The sequence below is a fragment of the Pogonomyrmex barbatus genome, unplaced genomic scaffold, assembly GCF_055798465.1.
Source record: "Pogonomyrmex barbatus isolate J1 unplaced genomic scaffold, ASM5579846v1 scaffold1, whole genome shotgun sequence".
NCBI classification, from domain to species: Eukaryota; Metazoa; Arthropoda; class Insecta; order Hymenoptera; family Formicidae; genus Pogonomyrmex; species Pogonomyrmex barbatus.
The window spans coordinates 5,568,644-5,593,195 of NW_028297098.1; the positions used below are offsets into that span (position 1 = coordinate 5,568,644).

General features: G+C 28.6%; 2 protein-coding genes across 4 annotated transcripts in view; one reads left to right on the forward strand and one right to left on the reverse strand.

Moving 5' to 3' along the window:
- Positions 1-288: 288 nt before the first annotated feature.
- The window catches only part of Tk (tachykinin), a 52,598-nt gene continuing 28,334 nt past the window's right edge, over positions 289-24,552 (reverse strand). Inside the window, exons 1-7 of one of the 3 annotated variants that reach the window (XM_089071150.1) lie at positions 7,363-7,509; positions 4,224-4,416; positions 3,819-4,088; positions 3,244-3,501; positions 2,783-3,044; positions 1,749-1,982; positions 289-399 (exon numbers count right to left, since the gene is read on the reverse strand). In XM_089071150.1, the coding sequence (XP_088927276.1) occupies positions 389-399; positions 1,749-1,982; positions 2,783-3,044; positions 3,244-3,501; positions 3,819-4,088; positions 4,224-4,415 (1,227 nt within the window). In that variant the 5' untranslated portion in view covers position 4,416; positions 7,363-7,509 and the 3' untranslated portion in view covers positions 289-388. Of the gene's footprint in view, positions 400-1,748; positions 1,983-2,782; positions 3,045-3,243; positions 3,502-3,818; positions 4,089-4,223; positions 4,417-7,362; positions 7,510-24,552 lie in introns of those variants that run through there. The other 2 variants (XM_011647218.3, XM_089071156.1) reach the window with 2 other exon arrangements.
- Positions 13,086-17,421, forward strand: LOC112552978 (uncharacterized). The gene is made up of 4 exons (XM_089071164.1): positions 13,086-15,339; positions 15,431-15,575; positions 16,973-17,184; positions 17,331-17,421. Exons 1-4 carry the CDS (start codon positions 15,248-15,250, stop codon positions 17,407-17,409), a joined length of 528 nt encoding a protein of 175 aa, XP_088927290.1. The 5' UTR covers positions 13,086-15,247; the 3' UTR covers positions 17,410-17,421.

Consider the following 24,552-nt stretch of genomic DNA (forward strand, 5'->3'; position numbering starts at 1 on the left):
TATACATGTCTACATTCATTGTGCAAATGTTGAATTTATGCTATTAATCATGCCTTCTGTGACTTGCAGCTTGCGACCTGCATCTAACATAATTCTAAATTTCGTAATAGCGGAAAAACATAAGTGACAGCGTACATACAGTAAATAATATATACTGACTAAATCAAAATATATAAAATAATTGTATTTGATATATAAAATAATAATAATAACAATAAAGTTTTAATTAACATATGATTGATAAATTAACAAACGATAGCACCCATCATCACAATTAATAGACGCATCTTCTTCTTTTTTTTTTTTCATTTTTAGATTTAGCTACATCGGTTTAATTATTTGAAGGAAACGTTTCGTAACAGTTACCACATTTCTAAGGGCTGTTGTATTATTGTGAATCTGAAACATAAAACAGAAAATAGTGTTTACAATACTTTTGAAATATTTGAAAAAGAGACAATACATTTTACCATTGCTTAGTGCAATTACACGAAAATCTAAAGACAAAATACGTCAATCAATTCTTATTGTTATATGATACAGTCAAGTAACTTACTACTAAATTTATATCTAGTGAAATAGACTTTCATAATTTCATACATACACCTCATATTCTTCTTATTTAAAATAAAAATTGTTCATATGTTTATTCACATAATACATATATAATGAAATATTATTTATATTATTTATATTATAATAATAATGATACATGTATATATATATATATATATATATATATATATATATAAAACATCAATAAAGATATATATATATATATATAAAACACCAATAAAAAAATATGTGTATTTATAAATCAATTATTTAAAATAATATTTAAAATGCATTTTTTATATTTATATTGTTTAACTTTTTAAATAAAAATCTTTCTTCAATAAGTTCTCTTTAATAAAGATTAGAATAAAACAACTAGATTAATAGAAAGATATCGAATGTTCAATCACAATCCAAACTTAATAAAGCATTTACGCGTTTGAATGTTAATGAGAATTAATTCGTAATTGAATCATGCGTAGATAACTGGTGTTTCTAACCAGTCAAACTGTCATCCCAAAGTTAGAATGCAGAATTTTATCGCTATTTCGTGCAATCGTGTATACACAATGGTGAATAACTTTTCGACGACAATATACCGCGGAGAAACTTTTAAAGCAGAGCCCTTGCGTCGCTATTGTCTCATAGTTGTGAGAAAGATAATCCATAGCTTTGTTTTAAATGTCACTTGGCACTCATATGCAAGGAAAAAAATATTTTCACAGCATTAATAGTGCGGAATAATTTGTAAACGAGCGATCATAAGTGTTAATCATAGAATATTGAAAAAGTATAGAATTGAGAAGCATATATAGATAAACTTTATTACAGCAGTAGAGTGAAGTATTCAATAAATTACAAAGTATACCGAGTATATACACTTAAAATGCTCAATGTGTCGCATGCAAGATAAAGGTATAGGATAGTATATAATATTTTTAGCGTATCAAAAATTTCCAAGAATAATACATCGCGTTAATGACGCGTTATAGAAGACTGAGAAATATTATCAAAAAAAAAAAAAAGAACATTTTTTTTTATTATTCTCGCATTATGATAATCTAATTGACATGATAAATTCTAGAAGCACAATGATTATACAGCCATTAGATACGTATGAAAGTTGAATAATGTGTCCAAAACATCGCCGCATGAGTATGCTATACCAATTGGCTGTCAGCCGATCGAATTACCTAATGTTGCTGGCGAATCCCCATCCACGCCGATCCTTTCGGTATTATCAAATACCTTTATGAACGGGCTGTTGTCCTTGTATGGGGCTTTCGCCCACTTTTTGCCTCTCACCCCCACAAACATCCCCCGTAACTCCCATCGTGGATTTTTCTTACCGCGCATCTCAAAATACCGGAAGGGCGATCTCTTTTCGACTTGGCACGAGGCTAGAGCGTGTCTCCTATCGCTTATTCCTGCTCGGGGGAAACACAACGTGGGCCAGTGTGACCATTTCGAGCATAGAATCTCACGGCGTACGAATAGAGGAAAAGGAAGAAAACAAAAATTGTCCGCGGTCTCACTACAGAGTTTGTTCGGAGCATGAATAATAAGACAAATATTTGAGAAGCCTTCGTTTCGTGTTCTTTCCGCTGGAGATGGACTCGATCGATTATATCGTGTCTAGTGGTGTTAGGAAAGGCATTTGGGAAGCACTCAGCGATTTTATAGAATGCTCTCGAGTGTGCGATAAAAGCGAAGAAAAATATGTCTCAATGAATTACAACATAGTTAATTAAGTTATGTATCGGCAGTATAACTATATTACACTATACGCGAATAGGTTTTATTCAGTTTCGATATCGAGCAAACTGTAATTTGTAATTATTTGAAATACTCTCTACAAAAAGAGAAACTTTCTAATCTAACATTTTTTTATATTAAAATTTACATTAAAAGTAACACAAATTAATTGATAAATATTATAAACAGATTTAAATTCAAAATCAAATTCACACAATTTTTAAAATATATATTAATTCTCAATAAATTCTTTGACAAATTAACAAAAAAATAGTTATTTTAGAAATAAGACATTTTGTGAGATGTTAATAATTGTAGTTAAAAATTACTAAGAAAATAATATCAATGACAGATATAAAAATTACGTTCAATTTCTCTTTTTTCCAATATTTATAAATCATATAATTAGTAAATAGCATTGAGAGAGAGAGAGAGAGAGAGAGAGAGAGAGAGAGAGAGAGAGAGACTTTACCTTGATATTCATTCGATGCTCGGCTTCCAAAATTCATATCAGTCTCAAATCTTGGATGTATATTCCTCTTGCCTCTCATACCTTGAAAACCCATAAGCGCCCTTTTATCAGAATTCTTCTTACCCCTCATTCCTTGAAAACCCATTGGTGCTCTCTTGTCAATATATGCATCTGGATCTATGTAATAGTCTTCATCATTTTCATCTTCATTATTTTCATCTTCATCATTTTCATCAAAAATATCTTTCTTTCCTCGCATACCCTGAAATAATTAAGTAAGTAATTTACAAAATTTTCTCAAACTTTTTTATGTTATCAATTTAAATTATATTTTAAAACCGTTACATTCTTTTATGATACGATTATGAACTAAAGTTATTACATATTACGCTTTGCTTATATATCTTCTTTTAGAGAAATCTATTAGATATGTAACTTCAGGAATCGATTAAGCAACTTACCTGAAAACCCATGAGGGCTCGTTTCTCAAGTTCCTCTATCACGTCAAGCAGTGCTTTTTTACCTCTCATTCCCTGAAATCCCATGGGAGCTCTTTTCTCCCACTCTGCTGGAAATTCTTTCATCGTATCGTGCAAACCTCGATATCCCATCGCGAGAAGTCTCTTTTCGTAATCTTCCGGATATTCAAAAACATATGTCTTTTTTCCCCTAGTACCGTGAAAGCCCATCGCGACCCTCTTTTCAATTTCGCTCAACACCTGTAACTTAGAACTTGTTAGTAAAATATCAGCAACGACATTTAGTTTCAGATAAATTAAAATATGTAAATTTAAAAAAAAACACAACAAAGTTTAAGAAGTTTGAACGAGCAAGAATCTTTTAAAATGATTTTTTTCAGAAACAATGGTCTAATAAAATAGCTTAAAAAAGATTGAAATGTCTCGAACATCCATTTTGTTGAAACAATCTCGTATTTGAGAAGAATCTTATAAATTATTAATCAATCATGGAATGCTTGAATGCTTGAATGCTTTCAGCATAATAATCAAATTATTAATATCGAATGTTTTCTTACCTCTTCCAAAGATTTCTTTCCTCTCATTCCTTGAAATCCCATGGGTGCGCGTTTATAGTATTCGTTCTCCAACGTGGCCTTCTTGCCTCTCATACCCTGAAAGCCCATTGGCGCTCTTTTCTTGTAGTCGTCACGAAAGTAAGAATCTTCGAAATTAGGTATCAAATAATCCTTCTTTCCCCTCATACCCTGAAATCCCATCGGCGCTCGCTTGTCAAACTCGTCATGCAGAAAATTATCCTCAACATCAGATGCACTCGATTCTTTACCCTGTGATCAAAATCTGTCTTATAAATAATTCCAAAAAAAAAATAATTACACATATCTTTCTTCTTTTTCTTTCTTTATGTAATTTTAATAGAAAACACAAATAACTTTTAATAGACAACACGAATGACAACTTACCTGAAAATCTACTAACATTCTCTTGGAAAGTTCATTGTGTTCTGTTGCCGTGGGGATGAGGTCCTTCTTTCCGCGCATATCCTGGAACCTCATAGGCGCCCGTTTGGCAGACGCGACATCGCTGGAAGATGATTCTTCCGCGAACGATGAACTAGTCCAGATTGCCAGGAACAAAATCGAGTTGATAAACATTCTAAAACATATCAATAAGTCAATCTCACTCATTGTTGTAATGATCTTTTTTTGTCAAAAGAATTTAAATGTGAGTGTTAATGAGATTTCCATACAATAGGACATGCATCGTTGTTGCACTATTCTCGTTGTTGATGCATCTCGGCGTTTACATGAAAATCAAATCAAACTACATCACATTAAACTAATTTATCGACGTGTCACGTAACCACATTTGATTGTTCATCAGGAACCCAACACTAACGATCGGTCGGATATAGACTTGAGATACTCAAATGATACTAATTCTAACCACATGCTTGCTACTCATTAGCATCTGAAGTACAATACAAGAAGAAATAGAGAAGATAGATAAATGCATTTAATTAACGGAGAGAAAAATTATTGTTTATTAATTAGAAAAAGAATCTTTTTTTTAATTACTAAAACAATGAAATTAAATGAGTAATAAATGTTTTACTTGTACTGCAATTAATCACAGCAGAGATCTAGCATGTATACAATGCATACGTAAATAAAAATATTTTATTATTGCGTCAGATGAAAGATATGAAAAGCATAAAATATTCTTTTGTGATATATTATGCTACATGCAAGAATTTATTATAAAAGAAAATCATTTTTGCCAGAAAATAATATTTACGTGAAGCGGAACATATAAAATAAGGCCGCCGGAAATACAGAAAGAAACAAAATCGCTTTCGCGATGTCAAAAGAAGATATTCGCGTGTTGCAGTGAGGAAACATTTCAAGAAATGTATAGAGCACAATATTAAAAAGAAAAATAAATCACAAGGAAATCACAAGGAAATGTTTGATTAACTTGGAAGAAATGCACGGTTCTTGAAAATAATCGAGTACCTTAAAGCATATTTAAGCTTGCGCCAAACATATATACAACGGGAGAAACAGTGTAATTCCGTTCTTGTCACGCTCCTTGGCAGATTATTCAATTTTATAAGGTTTAAAAATGCTGCTACTCTTCAAAGCGGAGGCTATAATTAGCGAATGGAAGTATAGGAGGATAAAGGCTTGCTTTTCTCAAAGCATCTCGTGCCACGAGACCAAAGAATATCAATATAAGCGGCCATGGAGAAATGGGAAAGGTACGTTCTCTTGCCATAGATCGAGAATGTTTTAAATTCTTATAATAAAACTATCTGCACAGATTACTGACTCTTTTGAAGTTGAATATATATATATATATATATATATATATATATATATATAAATACATTAACAATAATCTATATGTATATTAAATATTGTTTCTTGATAATATAAACTTTTCTTCTACTAATCTGTATGCAAATTGTCCCACATACTTAATATAACTTTCCTTCGCACAACATAATGGAATAACTTCTCTTAATATCTACGTAAAAGCATCTTTGCGATCATAGTTGCCATTGTCATTATTAAGATTGACAATAGAGTATTTTATATATTAGCAATATTAATGAGATCAAAATTTTAATATGAAATCTTTCTAAATTTCACATTTTGCATATCTCTTATGTTTATATTATTATTTTCATATTACTTATATTCTTCTTTTTTTCTATTTTCTTTTTAATTAAACAAATTAAGCAAATAAGAGATATTTTTTTTATGTATGTTCTTTAACTAAGAAAAAAATTAATGTATTCAGTGAATGTACAGTGAAGTAATTAATTTTATTACAAATTTTTATTTTTATTTCTTAGTCGCGTAAATATATTTAAATGTGTAAATATTTTTCAACTATGCGGAAACTTATAAAAAATTTAAAAAGAAATAATTTTATTTAAACAACATAGATTTATTAAAATTTAATATTTTTAATATTTCATGTATAATATTGTTTTTCTATTTAAAAATATTAAAGAAGAATTAATTAAACATATATTTACACAATAACATATAACCAATATATCTATGTATTTGTGCATATAAAACTTTATAAAAGTTATCAATTGGGAAAGCCATGTTGTTTCGTTATTATTTTTTATCTTTTAAAAGCATATATATTATTCACGGTTATATTGTGAAACTTTGATTTTAGTTAATAGGGTTCTATTCAACGTAATCTGATATTCGTGTCACATTAGTGTATATATTGCATGTATATTGTAGCTGTATCAATAAATTAAATATTTATAGAAAATAATAGAAAATATAATAATTTTTTATATTTAATAATATTTGTAATTTAAATATTGTAAGTTTGGAATAGAAAGATTTATTTCTTGTATCACCTATTAATTAATTTGTTAAACTCTCAAGTATTTCCATAAATATATATATATTTATTATAAGATTCATATATTATTCTTATATTAGTCTTTATCTCTTCGTTGTTGTAGTACTATGTTCTAAACGTGTTCTTCCTTTTTAATTTTATATTTAATTTTATTATATATTACTTAAGAAAATATACATATGTATTAATTTCAAGTTAAGTATTCTAATCATGTGTAAATTTATGCAAATAAATATATGAAGCGTATACTTTAAAGCTCCAAATGTACCATAGTTTGTCCCATGAGATAGCTAATTTGCTTACGTAGATGTATTGCAATATTATATATTAGTAAAAATTAATATTAATAACGATATGTATAAGCTCCAATTAAAAATTATATAATTGTATTGCACATCATATTTGCAATATTTTGCATATATTTTGCAATAATTATGTCAACGATGAATTAACTTCTCTTAAATACGAATTTTAAGAAGCTGTAAGAATTTAATTATTATAACTAACAGAACGTTATTACGTTATTATTTTATCTAAAAACATCTCGAGATGTCTCAAAAGTGTTTAAAAAATGTCATCCGAGATGTTTTTTTATATTTTTTACTTAAATTGACATAACTTTGTGATGTCGACATTTTCTTAGAGAAAATAAATTTAAGTAATAATATTAATGTACACAAGATTCTTTTAAAACAATGCGCATACCTGGCGACACTTTTTTATTTTTGTAAAAAGTCAATCGTGTACGGATAGAAGAAAGATTGATCTATAGGTGCCAATCACATCCTAGAATCGTGTCGCGTAAAAGATGACAACGTGAAAAACGTATTAATGTGCGCACATTGTAAACTGCCGAGGTCAACTGCTCTTCGGCGCAAAGTAAACGGAGCGAGAATTCTAGCTCGATGAAGGGAACGTGTCATGTCGGGCAGAGAAGATGAGAAAAGGAGAGATATGATAAGAGAGGCGGAGAGAGGTGGAGGTGGATAAGAGAGGGGTAGAGAGGTGGAGAGTAGCGAATACGTGAGAGACTGTGGCGGTGAGTCTGCTGGGTGGTGAATCTTTCCTCACCACCGACCGGTCACTCGTGTAATCGTCACTCGTGTTCCAAGCAAGCTTGTCCTACGCGATTTACCTCCTTAAAGTCAGAAGCCTGAACTCTCTTCATGCAACACATCGAATTACATGATTTGTCGGAATTCCGATCGTCGATGATTGACAATCGTATATCACAAATATTAAATATCATAAATCAATTAATTATATACTATTATTATAGTTGTATGCCATATAACTATTATTTAATTAAATGTTATATAAATAATAAGACAAGCAAAAATGAAACAAACTATTAAATGGTAATTTCAGATAAATTAAATTTAAATCAAATTCAGAATTTCACTTCCTAGAATTAATATGACTTTTAAGAATTCATATATAGTTACATATTAATTATCTTGATCCGCAAAGAAAGGAATATAAAAGAAATTAAATAATTTAACAAAATATTAATTAAATTATCAAATAATGATATTCAATAATTAATATTAGTTTATGATAAATTTTAATAAAATTTATTATAAGGCGAAATATATGAATTTTTACTTCGAAATTTGACTAGTCTTTAAATCTACAGAACATTGACGTTTGTATCATATATAGTGTAGAGAGCCTAGCATACATCGATTAGTATATATAGTTTATACGAAGAACAAGAGCGCTTTACTTGAACGATGAATTTTCATGAAAGAGAGAGATCAGTAGAAAAGCTGAGATGAATCTAAACAATGCACAAGAAGAAATCGCAATGACGGAAAATCACTCAGATAGAGGAGCCTTACTATTGTCTCTGTGAGGACATATTTATCTCTTCAAAGTGTGACGTAGTACATAATGTAAAACAGTCGCATGCATGCTGAGATGCATGTCTAGAAAAGCCGCTGTGAATCGCGTGTTCTAGATTTTTTGCTATATAAGACCTCTGATCTATCAGAATTATAAATACTTTTTAATAATATTTCTTAATAAGCCTCCGGATATTGTATTTTTTTAAATATTTTAAACTGTTAATTCTAAATAACAATGATGTATTATATTTCATATATAATTTTAAAAATTCTAGAATAAAAGCTTAAAGTAAAAAATATGTGGTACTAATAGTACTTATTAAGAAATTAGTAAAATTATTTATAGTAAAACATTTTATGGTGCTGTATTCCGATTTATACACACTCATAGCTTACATTCATCCCGTTCGAAAAATTCTTTCAAATGCTTTAAAAGATTGTGAAAATGTAATAAATGTAACGTAAAGTTTTATATCATTAAGTAAACATCTTTTTTTATATATAAAGAAGGGGGCTTTGTTCTTTATTCGCCTACACACATGACTAGTTCGGTCATTGCACATGTGAAGGTGTATCACAAGAAGGAATATCATTTTATCTTGCAGTGAAATTTTTCTTTAATTAAATAGCTGTCACTTCATTATTTTAACTTTACTCTATTGTGGATACTACAAATATTACAGTACAAAAAATTGACGTATAAAAAATTGACATTATTGTTCAGTTTATATAATATAATATTTTTTAAAAATCTGCACATACATGTGCAGGATGGATTTAATATCTATATCATCACATAAATTCAACTTTCTAAATTAAATTAAGATATCATCTGAATTTTAGAAAAAAAGAAGTTTTTTTTATAATTAATAATTTCTTTTTCTTCTGACTATCGTAATGATATTTTAAAATTCGTTATCTGTCATTACTAACTTTACAAGAATTTCAATTTTTATTTAAATCAGGCAATTATCGTAAGCGTTATATTTAGTAAAATAATTAAAAACTCACTTTGTAGGAACTAATTCTCAATTATAAAGCAAAACTTTTCTTATAATTTTGATCGAATATCAAATAAAAAAAAAAGATGAAAGATTATTATATACAGTAAAATTACATTATTTTAAAAAATATATTTTGCATGTCAGCACATTATCTATAATTTAATTAAACGTGAAAGGAAAATTAAATGTTATTCAAGAAAATATCTAATGCATGTGGGCCGTACATTGCTGGCAACTTCCTAATATTACTTAATCTCTTGGAATATGTAGTTCCTCTGATATTGTCAGAAGAAGTTTAACTTAATTATTCACTAACTTAATTATTCAAATATTAGGAGTTTTGGAAGATGTCGAACTATTGAGTAAACATAAAGTAAAGGAACCAGAATCACGAATGCGAATACAATTCAAGCAGAATCATGCATACCGCCGAATTACATACCATAAAATATTTCAAGGAAAATCAAATCTCAAAAATATAATGAGAGACAAAACATTTCTTAAAAAGTTTAATAGAATACTTTTACGTATATCTCCTCGCAATATAAATTTGAAAAATGTTATGAAAACGTTAATATAAAAAAGATATTTTTAATAAATTAATATTGAACGTAGATTGAAATAAAATATATACTAGTTTTCTTACTTGTAATTGATTTCTTAATGTTATAAGTATATAAGTATATAAATATAATAAATTTATAATTATATAGATTTGTGCGTTTAACAATTTTAGAACGTATTTAAAATCTAAACGTAATTAAAATCTAGTTTTAAATCGGCAATTAATAATCATTCTTTATTAATTATACAAAAAGATAAAAATAATCTTCTTTTGGATACATTAACTTTAAGATACATTAACATTAAGATTACTTTTTCTGTATGATAATTTTTTATACAATTTCATAATATTATCACCATCTAAGATTTCTTGAAATTTTTTCTTTACTCATAAATTTTTTTAAATATTTTTTGTATAAATTGAAATAAAGACATCTACTTCATTTTGAATTATCAAATTTGATATTCATCATCTTACTTCATAACACAATTATGTAATATATTATGTAATGTATATTATAAAGCATTAAATAAGTTAATATAACTTTCTCATTTAATGTCTTTTGACAGAGAAAAGACAGTCATGACATTCGGTATATATTCCTATGAGAACAAAGCTTTCCTGTGAACCATTCATCCATTCCTGGGCACGTGATTCGATAATGGTAAGAAACTTGTTGAATAGTTTCATATATATATCTCTCTAGTGATAGTCAAATACAATGTTGAACCGCTTTGAATATAATGAAAATTTTGCAATCATGATTGCTCTGGATTTGACATTTCTAGTATGGCAAAAAGATCTCAAAAAATTTTTATTGACAAATATTTTACACTCTTCTTACATTTTGATATAATCGTTCTTTATCGAAACAACAACAATTATTAGTATAATTATGAATTTGTAATTTTTAGTTCTTTCCCATAAAATACAAATCATATTCTAAAAAATGTTAGGTTTACCAGATTTGTTTGTACCTCGTGACCATTTTTAGAGACGTACACAATAGTTTTCCCGCGTAGGTGGCTAACTTTTCCATGCAAATACACACCACCCTTGAAAAGAAGAGCCTGCAATACGACCCATGACATATTCCAAGAGGATATCTTACGTCCACACTGTCAGAGACGGGATATATTTCTCGTTGAAAAACCGATCCTTTACCGGATCTTATATCTCGATATTTGAGCCAAAGTCATTGTGCTTTGCGCGCACACTGAGAGTGCTTCTCAAAATATTCGAAGTTGGCCCCACGATAGGTCGCAACTCAAGGATCTGTATCAGCAACTGCATTTTTGCGAACAGGGATAAGTGAGTTTAATCTTTTATAAAAATTAAATAATTTATTTATATCTATTTATATCAACAACTGCAGCTTTTTCAAGCGGGGAAATGTGATTTTAATCTTTTATAAAAGTTTATAAATTTATTTATGTCTATATCCATTTTGTGCTTTCCAGCTTTTAAAATATAATTGATGTTGTAAGTCCGTTTTATTGCTCGTATCTTTTCCTTTAAATCTCGATAATCTCCATAAGTGTACATCACTTTAAGTAAATTTGATAGGATTACGAATAAAATAGTTTTCCTCTTGCGAATACATTAGTTCAAGTTGTATTTATTAGTCAGTTTAAATTATATATAACAAATTATATATAATTATATTATATAATACATATTTATATATTTATATATAAATAGATTTGCAAACTGTAAGGATTATTAGTATAATATTCTTATAATAGACATATTACAACTATTAACATTAGTTAAATCATTAGTGCTTTTATACATTATTTTACATAAAGTTAAATTAGCTATTATATAAAATAACAAAAGATGTACCGCAGCAGCACGATATTCGGAGTAATCCAATTTTCATTCATGAATACGAACGAAATATTTCATGCAAACTTTACTCCAGTGTAAACGGTTGACAGAATGACGTAAATCAATGATTAATAAATCGATGAAGTTCATGTAATTAATTCGCAATTATCGTATGTTTTGTTTTGACATGATTAAAGACATTATAAACATTTCTTTTTCAACTTTTACAACTTTTCTAATAAATATATTTATATTTTTATAAATTGAAGATCATGATTTATTATCTACTTTTATTTTACCGATAATTTATTTACCGATTTTTATTTACCGAAAATTTTATAAAGATTCATCGTTAAAATAAATATTAGATGATATAATAAACAAAAAAAAACAATGCACTAGTTGCATATTTATTATTACTATAGCTTTTAAATATATATTATAAATTTAATCGTTTTAATTGCACTAGTTCTGTTGTCCGTGTTCGTATTTATGTGTTACCGCAGAAATTTAAGCTCAATTGACGATCTGTTTGGATTCTACCACAGCGCACAGCGTTACAATTCGAAAGGAATTTATCAAATTGAAATTTTTTTCTTTCTTGTAATCTTTATCATAATATTCTATAAAAAAAGAAGTAAAAAATAGTGCAAACGGAAAAAACAGTACGATTGTATTGTTTGTCCCTTTTTAAGTGTATTTCTACAAATACTCGTGACATAAATGATTAAATGTATTATATAAATATGTCACGTGAATCGATTGCTCAAAAAGTTATTGCAACTTAAGAAATAAAACTCAAAGTATTTTTTCTATATTTTTTATATATTTTTCCTAGAGAGAATAAATCGCGAGTTTGTTTCCATTCCTAACGAAAGTAGAACGCAAATAATCACACCATGCGGTATCGAGTAAGTATCAACTTGTGCGTTGGACGAGTACGTCAGTTTGCTTGGTTTAGTGCAAAAACATCTAACCACCGTTCCGACTCGTTTCTCGCACCTTTCTCGCACCTGCAATCAATCTTATTACTATTTCCTCTGGGATTTCTGTCCACGTCGCTAGAGAGTTAAGGATGACCTTTGCGTTATATCCCATTTTGAAGCTCGCTACGCACACTACAAGTATTATGTTGAAACGCTAACGCAGTCTAATTTTATTTTTCAAATAGATTTGAGAGAAATCAATTAACATAACACGCAATTATTAAAAAAAAATTCTTCTTACACGCAGATAAAGAAGTTAAATAAATAGGCATGTAAGTGCTCTTTCCAAAAATTAATCATTTTTAACACCTTTTTATTTTTCTAACAATATTAATAAAAAGTTTATATGATATAATTATTGTTTACTGATTATTTTAAAAAATATATATTTCTACGTGTATCAGAATAGAAATTATAATAAATATTATAGTAGATATTATAATAAATTAAAGTCAGTGAAGATTATCCGGATTAATGTAATTGAAACTACTGCTATGTACTTCATGCATAAAGCACTTCAAAAATAAATAAAGCTTATTTTTAGTATGCTAATGACAGTGTAATAAATGACAATCAAAATAAAAATTAATGCATTCTGAATTATTAAATATACCTTTTAAAAATAATTATAATTAATTAATAATTAATCATAATAGATTTTATTAATAAATCAATAGATTTCATAATATTTATGATAATCAAAGAATATAAAAAATCATTAAAATATTTTTTAATGCATCAATCCAATTCAGATTATTGTTAATAAAAATAAATTACAATTAAAATATTCTATGCTATTATTTATAATATATATTATAATTAAAATAAATATAGGAAATTATCCGGATTAGTGCAATTATTATTATGTAAATACAATATATTATTATTCCAACGTTGAACTAACGTTACAGTCAACACTAATTCTATAATTAAAGGGGCCTATTGTTATATTGTATTGTATGAAACCTAAGCTGTATTATGTTTAGCAATGTGCATGATAAATTAAGTTATTTTTGGTAACTGTATATATATATATAATGCTAGATATATATACTAGATATGCGACATATTAGATTGGGATAATGTGCGTTATGACGTTGCAAACAGCATTGTAGGAGCCAATAATAATATATATGATATATTAATAGCCACAGCTAATACTATTGTTAACCTTTAATACTCTGGAACAAGATTATAAATGACAATGGGAAGTAAATTCGCGGAGATTCTTCATGAAGATTAACATTTACTTCCTAAGGAAATAGAGTGCTCTACATTTATTATGTTTGCAACTACAAATAGTACAATCTGCTTGACATTTTTTTCAACACTAACATTTTATATTCTTTCTCTTCATTCTAATTTAGCAAACTAATATTGCCACATAATTGTAAATAATTTTCCTATTACAACGTAACTATAAATATATTTTAACAAAAAATAAGTTCTATCTTAAAAATCAAATTTTGCATATAAAGATAATAAATCGTTCTTAAAGAGTTTGATTAAAGCGGCGCTGGCGAGCGAATAAATTTTGGCAAGGAAAGAAGAAACGAAGAAATAGTTAGAAATATCGTGCACTCTATCTGAGAAGGACTTAAGCTTTTCGACACTTTGAGGGCGAAAGAAATGTCGTTTCCGAGGCTATAGCTTTCCGATCGGAAAGCTTTCACGTTGTGATTGGACGAGGCTGTTATCACTCGTTTTGTTTCGCGATGATGAGGGACTGATTTCAAACGAGATCCATGATAAGGCACATGCGATAGTGTCATCGGAAACTTGCCAGTCGGAAGCCAGCATTTCCAATCGGAAACGTAGAGGTTACATGATAGCGCAATTCAATCAGAATAGATAGATAATCACCCCTTAAGAAACGCTATAGGATTATATTGATTGTTATTTGAAACTTCGAGCTTTGCATATACGTAAATATAAACTTAGCAAACATTTATATAATCGTAAATTTACATGTAAATTTGATAAACATCTATATATTACACTTTTATCTTTTTACAGTACTACTTACTAGACTTTACGGTACTAGAAAATGAATGAAAGTGATTAATTATTTTTCATAATAAATTGTATAAAATTAGATACTCAGCAGTAAAAAGGTTAATTATATTATCCTATTTGATTTGTTTAAATTAGATTTTATCTAATATTAATTTCCGATACACATTAGAAATATTTAGTTATTTGAATCAAATGGTTATTTAAATCAACACATATTATTCTCATCAACTCTATGAAGTTTTCTCATATCATATCTAGAGGAAATAAATCAATAGCGTACGGATTTTATATTTAGTTTAATTTCACGTCTTTGTCCATTTGCCAAATTTTCTGTTTAACAGCATGGTTAAATTTGTAACCCATTCCCCATTTGATATTTTTCGTAAAACGAAAAGGAAAACATTCAAGAATTATTCAAATTTACATTTAATTACGTAAAATCATATATTTACATAATAACATGCGTATCGTTTTATATTTGCTGCATAATGAAATAAAAGTAGCAATAACAATTATCTTTTTCAGTGTAGCCAAGTTTGGCAAATCGGACGGTTATACTTCAAACGCTTTAAAGTTACGAGTAAATCCTGAGGGTGGTGAATTCGACAGTAAAAGTATTAATACTCTGGAAGCACAAAGAAATGAAGAGTTTCACAAGAGCAAATTAAAGGTTATTCTGTTCGCTGCAATTTGTCCGTAATTTTCTTTCTAGTATATCACTTTATTGTAACTCTAAAGCTCTTTAATAACGATTCGCTTTAATAGCCGTGAAAGCTCTCGCGAAAAGAACAAGGATAGATTCAAGATCCAGTCGAGACAATCTTTTGCAGGTCAATTTTTAATTAATTTATTATCTTCCAAGCATTCGTGATAAAATTTTTAATATTACATTATGTTACTTTTTATTGTCATCGAACTTCATGATTTTATTAGATCTACATTAAAATGTGTCTATCGTTTAAGAGAAATACGTTTGTCAACGATAAAATAAATTTGGAACAAATATTAAAATATTAAAATTCTTTATTTTTTATATTTTGTTAATCTACATTTTTTTTATTTTTAAAATGTTTTAACATTGTTGACGAATGATTTAAGAATTTTAATCTGTTACATTATTTGCAACATTTGTGAAATAAATTAACAATATTAAAAATATATTTCATTTATATTTTATTATACTATTCATTATCTGATATATGTAATGTAAATCCTGCTGCATATATCAGGATATTTATTTCAATGATGGGAAAAACTATTGCAAATAGTGAATTTTACACAGGTTGCGGGTAATAGTTCACCATCACTTGAAAATACATTGACGAGCTTAAAACTTTTAACGACAGCTGAGCAATTGAAAAGCTGCCGAGAAACTCAATAAATAGAATTCCTTCAACACAATGTCGTCGTATTGCGATTTCTACGGAGTGTCAGCGCACTCTGCGCACAATGAAAGGCTTTTAAACTTTCGGGTACAATGACGCTCAGAATGCTTTCCAAAATTCTGAAGATGAAAAAAGTTTACATAGCCTACCGGCCGAGAGAGCTTACTCTATCATAATGAAAAATAAACAAACCTTTCTCATTCTGTATTTCGGTAATCGCATTATTACATAAAAGAGGGTAACAAAAAAAATGTCTTAGTTACAGAATATTTTCTTAACCATTAATTAAGCTAATGAAGAATAAAAAGCAGCACTCAGAAAGTTCTAATAGCAACAAATATCATTTTAAGAATTAATTTTTATTACTGCCAACTTAAAAACTTTTCATTTTTTATATTAAAAACAATTTATGGTCTCACGTATAATTTATATTAAAATCTATTTAAGCCAAAATTAAATAAAAATGTGATTTTTTTTACTTAAGTTACTTAATTTTATTTAATTTTCATTAAATATTATCATAAATAAATTATAATCAAATGCAACTTTTTTTAGATTTATGAGTAATTGAAAATATGTTTGGTAGATTAGAAATATTCCGTCCAATCAAATTAAGAAAATAATACTATTTGTTTACTTATCTTGTGTTTAAATAATCTACGATGTGTATATGTATGTACAGATTAGGACGAGTGAATACTGGAGAAATGTGCTTCGTAATCAATGGCTGTTAGTGTTCCAAGGAATTGTAATAGTGATCGCAATTCTCACTATGGGAACGTGGATAGGATACTTGTGTAAAGAAGACATCGTCAATGATAATCCTATTACACTGTGGCGTTCAATTGTTGAGCGAATACAAGAAACTATCATTGATACAGGAACGGAATTACGGTTAGAATTATGATTAACTTTAAATACAGTTTTTATTTTATATATTTAAATGAAAATACAAAATTATTCAATTTTATCTATCAGAAATCATGATAACAAATAAATCAATATAGTTTGAAATTAAATTAAATTTTATATCATTACAGACCGTGTTATCACACCAAAGCGGATACGCAACAAAAGAGAAGAGCGAGCCTTTTAAAACGAAAACGTACGAGTGGATAATTGACACTCTGTGTAAGAATAAAAAAGATTAAAAATTCTTAAAAATATTCAAATATCCTGTATTTTTTTTTTAATATTAGAATGAATTTTACTTATTAAAGGAATTATTAAAATATAATATTATATCGTAAATCAAAATAACAATGTTAATAACATTGTTATTATAATAATTTCATTATATAATTAAATAATATGTTTATATAATGTATATGTATATTACCAATAATTTAAACCATCATATACAAAATACTAATTATTGATTACCGTCTTCTTAAATTTTCCGCTTTGTCATCTTTGTGTTCTTCATAGAAATAATTATCACAATAGTAAAGCCACATTATTATTGCAAGAAATAAATCAACGGGCAATAGAAACTAACGATTCCGCTTGCATCATATGACTTTAAATTATACAATCCAACATATTGATTATTGAGAAAAAATTTTTCTAATATAGCTAAAAAATATAATTAATATTAATAGAAATACATGCAAAACAGAACTTAATTGAATAATATTAACAATCAGCTTGACTGAATCTCTCATTACATGGATTTTAAATTGCGTTTTACATATTTTTCCTCAGATTTTTCAGCCAGTTATAAAACTATATTATCCGTTTGAAATATACAAAAAATAAAGTTACATAATACTGTTCATTTCGTATCTTAAATTATAAATTTCCAGCGAATACTATCAATTAGGAAAAACTAAGCCAATTAGAAAATGCCAAGAAGCGATGCAACACGTCACTTAACAATATATTTGCTATTTATGTAATTTTAATTAAAAAACTGATATTTATTTTAAAAACAGAAAAGCAAGATTATAAAATATAATGTGAATAATTTATAATTAATATTTAGTCTATAAAAAATGCAATTCTATAAATTTATTTCTTACTTTTATGAGTTCTCGTCAATCAATGACATATCTTGGTTAGTGCACACAAGCATGTTCGAAAGCATAGTAAAGCATTATCATTCCTATGCACACTTTAATAATATCATCGCCCATACTATCTTTTCTGCAATGTCTAATTTTGACACTGCTTTTGACACTAAGAATTAATAAATTAATAATTACAAAATACCCTAAATTTTTTACATTGTATATATGCGATTACTTTAATATCTAGGTTTTTTTTGTTTTTCGATTTACAACTTTTTTCATACGTAAGCGTAATGCGTATATAAATAAAAATTCAGATATTTTTACATCAACATAATTGTAATTAAATCGTCCGTCAGTTAAATAAAACTAAATCAACCGTTAAATTAAATTAATATTTTCAACGACATGGTACGAAAACGCTTCATCAAACCTTTGCAAAATACATTTATTGTGCAAAATGTAAACTAACAAAAGCAATTAATAAATGCTACATAGATAAAATATTATGAGAATACAACAGTCAAACGATAATGAAAATTAGTAACTCGGCATCACTTCTAACGTAATACAAAGCGTACAACTGACAGGATCGACGTTTATTTCCATTCGTGCGTTACTTATTTATTACTTTATTACTGCTGTTAACCAGAAAAACCGTATAAAAGAGAAAGTTGAAAACGCGTTATTAAAATAACGTGCAATGCATAAGCATGCTAATAAAAAACGCTGTTTTGCTAGTCTGCTTATCCATATTGACTTCTTAACTGGTAAAATACAGCCAAAATTTCTCTAGTCGCACTGTTCTAACGAGAGAAAAATTTAAAAATTCACGAAAAAAAAGGAAAAAAATTACATTACGGGATTAGCGTAACTCCAGTTCTTGGAATTATTCAGAGAAATGTCACTACCACACGATTATCCGGGTAGACGGAGATTTCAGAAAGAAAAAGACATATTATTCTATCATATTTCTTTTACTTATTATTTACTTTGTAAAAATAACCACTTCCTTTTTATAATATTAAAATATTACGGTTAAGATAATGAAAAACTCAAAATTTGCAGGTTGTTCTAAAAAAGATGATATATAATTTGAGATTTAAAATATACGTAAAAGATCTAATAAAAAATATTTTCATTTATGCTGTTATTTTTAATAAAAATTTTGTTTTCTACGCTTATTATATAAAAATCGAATAAAGTAAACACAAATAAAGTAAAATTGATAAGAAAATTAAAATTATTGTAAGCGTAAATTTTTTTATTCATATCATGCGTGTTTAGTGTAAATTTGCAAGATTTAAATTTATGTTTGTATTCAAAACAGATTTTTGATTTATTATTATGCATGTCACTTTCTCATATCACATAAAATGTTTTGAAATTTTGAGAGTTTATGTAGACTATGTTATGTAGATTTATATTAAAGTGGAAAACATCGATCATATATCTGTGACCGCATTCACAACTGAATCATAAGATATCAAAAATATCAAAGTTATCGAAAATCCTTTAAACAACCTAACCATACGCTGTGGCGGACTCTCGGATTTTATATAATCAACATCATCTCTGACATGTCGATAAACAAGCTGCATTCAAATTGCAATGCGAAGAAACATGATACATCGCTTGTCACCTCATCTCAGAGATTTATAAACGTATGTCGTTACACCGAGGTTACGTTCTGATTTACGAAAGACATTTTAAAAATAAGTAATGTCGAAAAATGAAAAGATAAATTATCCCGGTAATAACAACGATCGGGAGGACATCCAATGGTTTGAAAATGAGAAGCATAGCAAGATCAAACATCCTGAAAAGCTAAAAAACGAAGATATATTGAATTACATTAAGGATGTCGTGCAAAATTGTCGCCTCGAGGTGAGCAGCGGCGATGAGGATTATGCCGGTACAAAAAAGTCCAGCAACTGCAGCGTAAGGTATTTAGATGCACGATTTAGATCATCTAAAAAAATCAAATCTAGAGTAACGTCAAGAAAAAATAAAAATATCACTTTGAAAAGGAAGCCGAAACGTTCTTCCAATCGTAATGCCACGGATACTTGCAATTATTATTATCCTATGCGAAAATTTCATTTCCGCAGCAATTCTAATCTTATTTTTCAAAACAATTCTAGGACAGACTTAAATAATTTCACTAAATCAACTTATCCAAATTTATCAAAAAATCAAAATTCCTATAAGTATCGAGAATCTTCACCGACATTCTATAGTTGGTATTCCAAAAAGGATCAAAATGATAAAATGAAGCCGTCAGTTACAAAAATGCCCAATTTTGAAGTCACCAGAGACTGGCTTCGAAACGATATTCGCGATTCCAGAATTAACAGATCAAAAATTACTAACAAAAAATCTACAAACACTCGTACATTTAAATCACGCAGAAAAAGAATTGATGATTCAACTTATATGGATATATATTCAAATATTATACCTAACGAGAAGACAATAGAAAGAGATTCTCGTTATTGTATCTACAAACAGGGAGAAGAAGCACAAATGAGGATATTAAATGAACAAAGTAGCGCTAGCTTTGAAAATCAACAGCCACTTAATAAAATTTATTCCGACCAAGATACAACGCTTTCTTATCAAGTTCCTTTGCAAAACAAAGATTACAAACGACATTATACTTCTGGATATCATTATTTTATGAGGAGATCCAGACAACCGACTTTTTCACAATCCAACAGGTTGACGGCATCAGCGAGATTGCCTGAAACAAGCTCGTTACAAGAGCGAAGTTCGCAGTGGGAAAATGAAATAGGATCTCCGTTGAAAGCGTCTAGCTCCATTATGGAAACATCAATCGATAGAAGTTATCACACGAAGCGCAAGAATAACATGGATCAACGACGACGAAGACCGGACATTTTAGGAGAACGAGGGTCGTCGTGTTGTCGTAGGCCCAGCCTCTTAAGGAAGTCCGAGAAACTCTGCAAAGTGGCATCTACTTACGAAGATAATCAATGGCTCGGCTGTTGTTGCGAAGACACCGAGCAAGACGAAACGGCGGACTGTTCGAGATATTGTCGTTGTTCAGAAAACGTGAACGATTCTACTCGATGTAGCTATCGGCTACCATATGAAGATACATATCGACCTATTACAATGAGCAAACAAATTAATTACACAGCATCACTCCGTAAAATATTACCCGAGTCAACACAATTACGAGCTAACGATGAGGAGGAATCTGAAATCAATGTATCGATGGAAGAAGACTGGCAGGCTGAGAGCACTAGGTATAATCAACCATTCGACAAATTTGATGTCTTTGATGACAGAAAGGATAACTATGACTATAATGATGAAATGGAAGATTTTAACTCGCATGTATTATTTTCGGATGATCAAGCGCCTCAAACGTGCCGGAGTTCGAACAAAGTAGAGTATAAGAAAGAATATAAGAAATTGAGCAACCATTTAAAGAGTAACCAGGGAAAAGTAACGGACACACGGACGACGTTGCGAAAAAAAACTATCACAAGGTACCCTGCGGATAAGGAATTTTCTTTCGCGATAAGAACTAAAAAACCCGTGTCGGGGGATTCCTCGAGATTAAGATACGACGCAGCGGAATCTACGTGCGAATGTAAGGAGCCCTTCCACGATTCTCCAGCATGTTCAATCGGTTCTTGCACTTGCGTCGGAAATAGCAAAAATACGAAAAAAAATAACAGCGATCCATCGCGAAAGATATCTAATACAGATTATTGCTGCGACGACTGCTGTTGCTCCTTGTCATTTACTTTTCACGACGAGAAGGATCCGGTGAAGAAACTCGAGTCCTTCTGCGAGAAAGTAAAGGCAGTAAATCGGGATACGTTCCACAAGCCATCGAGAGTTATTTCACAATCCAACGCAATGAGAACCAATGCGCAGGAATATTCTCAAGGCAACGAGCAGAATCAATCCGAACTCGACATCCAAAGGACCATCCGAAGCGCAAGATCCATCGAGACAGATCGGTTAGCGAATGGTAGTCGCCTGAGGCTTGAAAAGCCAAGGCATAGCGAAGCAAGCTTGGAGAAGATTCTTATTTATCCGCCACGAGGAGAAGTCGGACCGCCTTTGACGCTCTACAAAAGATCGTCGAATATTAGCTGTCACGTGAAGGGCGACGCTGACATGGGATTTCGCTACAGCGTGACGTATGTGCAGAAATTCATAAGTCCAACGTGGATGCCTAGCTTGTCGCCGGAAGTGCTATCGCAAGAAATTGAGGAGGAATGCGACTGTTCCGCCGATTACGGCTGAATTGACGATGGACACAATTAATTTCATTCATTTGAAGATGAATTTGTCCGGGATGCAATCATACGGAGCAATTGCGTTAATGGAGGTAGTATAGATGCACTTTTGCACCGTAAACCTCGTTCCATCCACTCAAGTAGTTGCGTACGTGAATTGAATCGATCAGTATAGGAAAGCTTGTCCTATAAGAAGAAATTATTTTCAGAAATAAATCGGACGCTTTATATAATTCTTTACTAATAAATCTCGCGAAAATTTCAAATAAAATATAGTAGAGATAAAAGTACATCTTTTGTTGCGATACTTTATCATTATCATTATATGATCAATAGAACATTTTATTTGTGAACATTTGCATATAAAAAATATTGTGTATGTATGTTATTTTAGACATGTAAATGATATTTAAAAATATAATATGTTATTTTATATAAATTTTTTGTTCGCTATGTTTTCACGTATAAATAAAATATTTTAATAATAATAATAATAATATATATATTTTCTTTATTTTGAGAGACATAAAAAGATTTATAAAAAATCATTAATATAAAATGCAGTTATTTTTAACAAAAATTGAGCTCTTTTCATGATTTTATTTTAAAAAATTACAAAAATTTTATATTATTATTAAATATTAAAAAATATTATATAAATGTATAAATGTATAAAATAATTTATATCCAAAATTCTTATTCTAACTGAATAAGATAAACTATTAACAATATTTACTGACAATTGCAAGATTCTTTTGCATAAGATCTCTTATAAGCATCCAGATAATTTTTTGAAACACGAAAAGAAACAGATTTTAACAGACACTTTATGATCTAAAATGAAATAAAATTTGCTATGCGCAGAAGTAATGTACCATTTGTGAAAAGCTCTGCAAGCAAATCAAATAGTTCTTTCAGTATGAATACGATACATTAAAATAAATTACTTTTCCTATTACTCATTCTATACATGAAGATGGAACAAAGGTCCATTATTTTATCCAGAACATTAGACATAAAATCTTAAACTCTTAAATTTTTTTTTCTTCACTTTGATATATCAAGTTTATAAATATTTAATAAGAACTGTTTCAAGAAAGAAGCATTTTTCCTCTTTATAAGTAATGTTTCAAATAGAAAATATCTTTCTCACATAAATAGGACATATATTTCAACAATAAAAATTAGGGTATTTTACAATTATTTGGTTTATTTATTTTTGAATATTTAATAGTTATCTTATTTATTTATTTTATCAATTGCAGAATTTTCAGACTATGTAACTTTTTTGAAAATTCCTTTTTCAATATTTAAAAAATCAAGAAATCTTTATAAAAAATTTTGTAAATATTTTATACTTAGAAACAAAAATATTATAGATAAAATAATCATTAAAATTAATAAAATAAGTATTAACATTGCTACCTAAATCATACTTTTATAGAATTATATGATTCTTGGCTAATCATTATATTATATTATATATATATATATATATATATATATATGTGTGTGTATATATATACACACACACACACACACACACACACACACACACACACACACACACACACACACAACATTCAAAAACATTTGAATTATCAAAAAAATATTAATATAAAGTTAAAAATGTTAGTTTTTATATAATGCAAATTTACAAATGTACTTGTTTCAATTAAATTTTTATTTCTGTTTTATCCATTCTTATTCGTAAATAATAATTATAAATTTATAGATTAAATTTATAGATTTAATGTAAAATTTACATATATCTAATCTAATAAATATATCGTGTATCGTCATAGCTTAAGCATTGACTATATCAAACAGGTACACAGGTGTCCTCAGAAGGATCGATTTGCAAGGATATTAGCGTAAAACGAATTCACTGGGGACAAGTCTCGAGTTGCTACTATGTTAATCTAACGGATTCGCAATTTTGGAAAAACAATCAGAGTATAATAAGCAAAAAT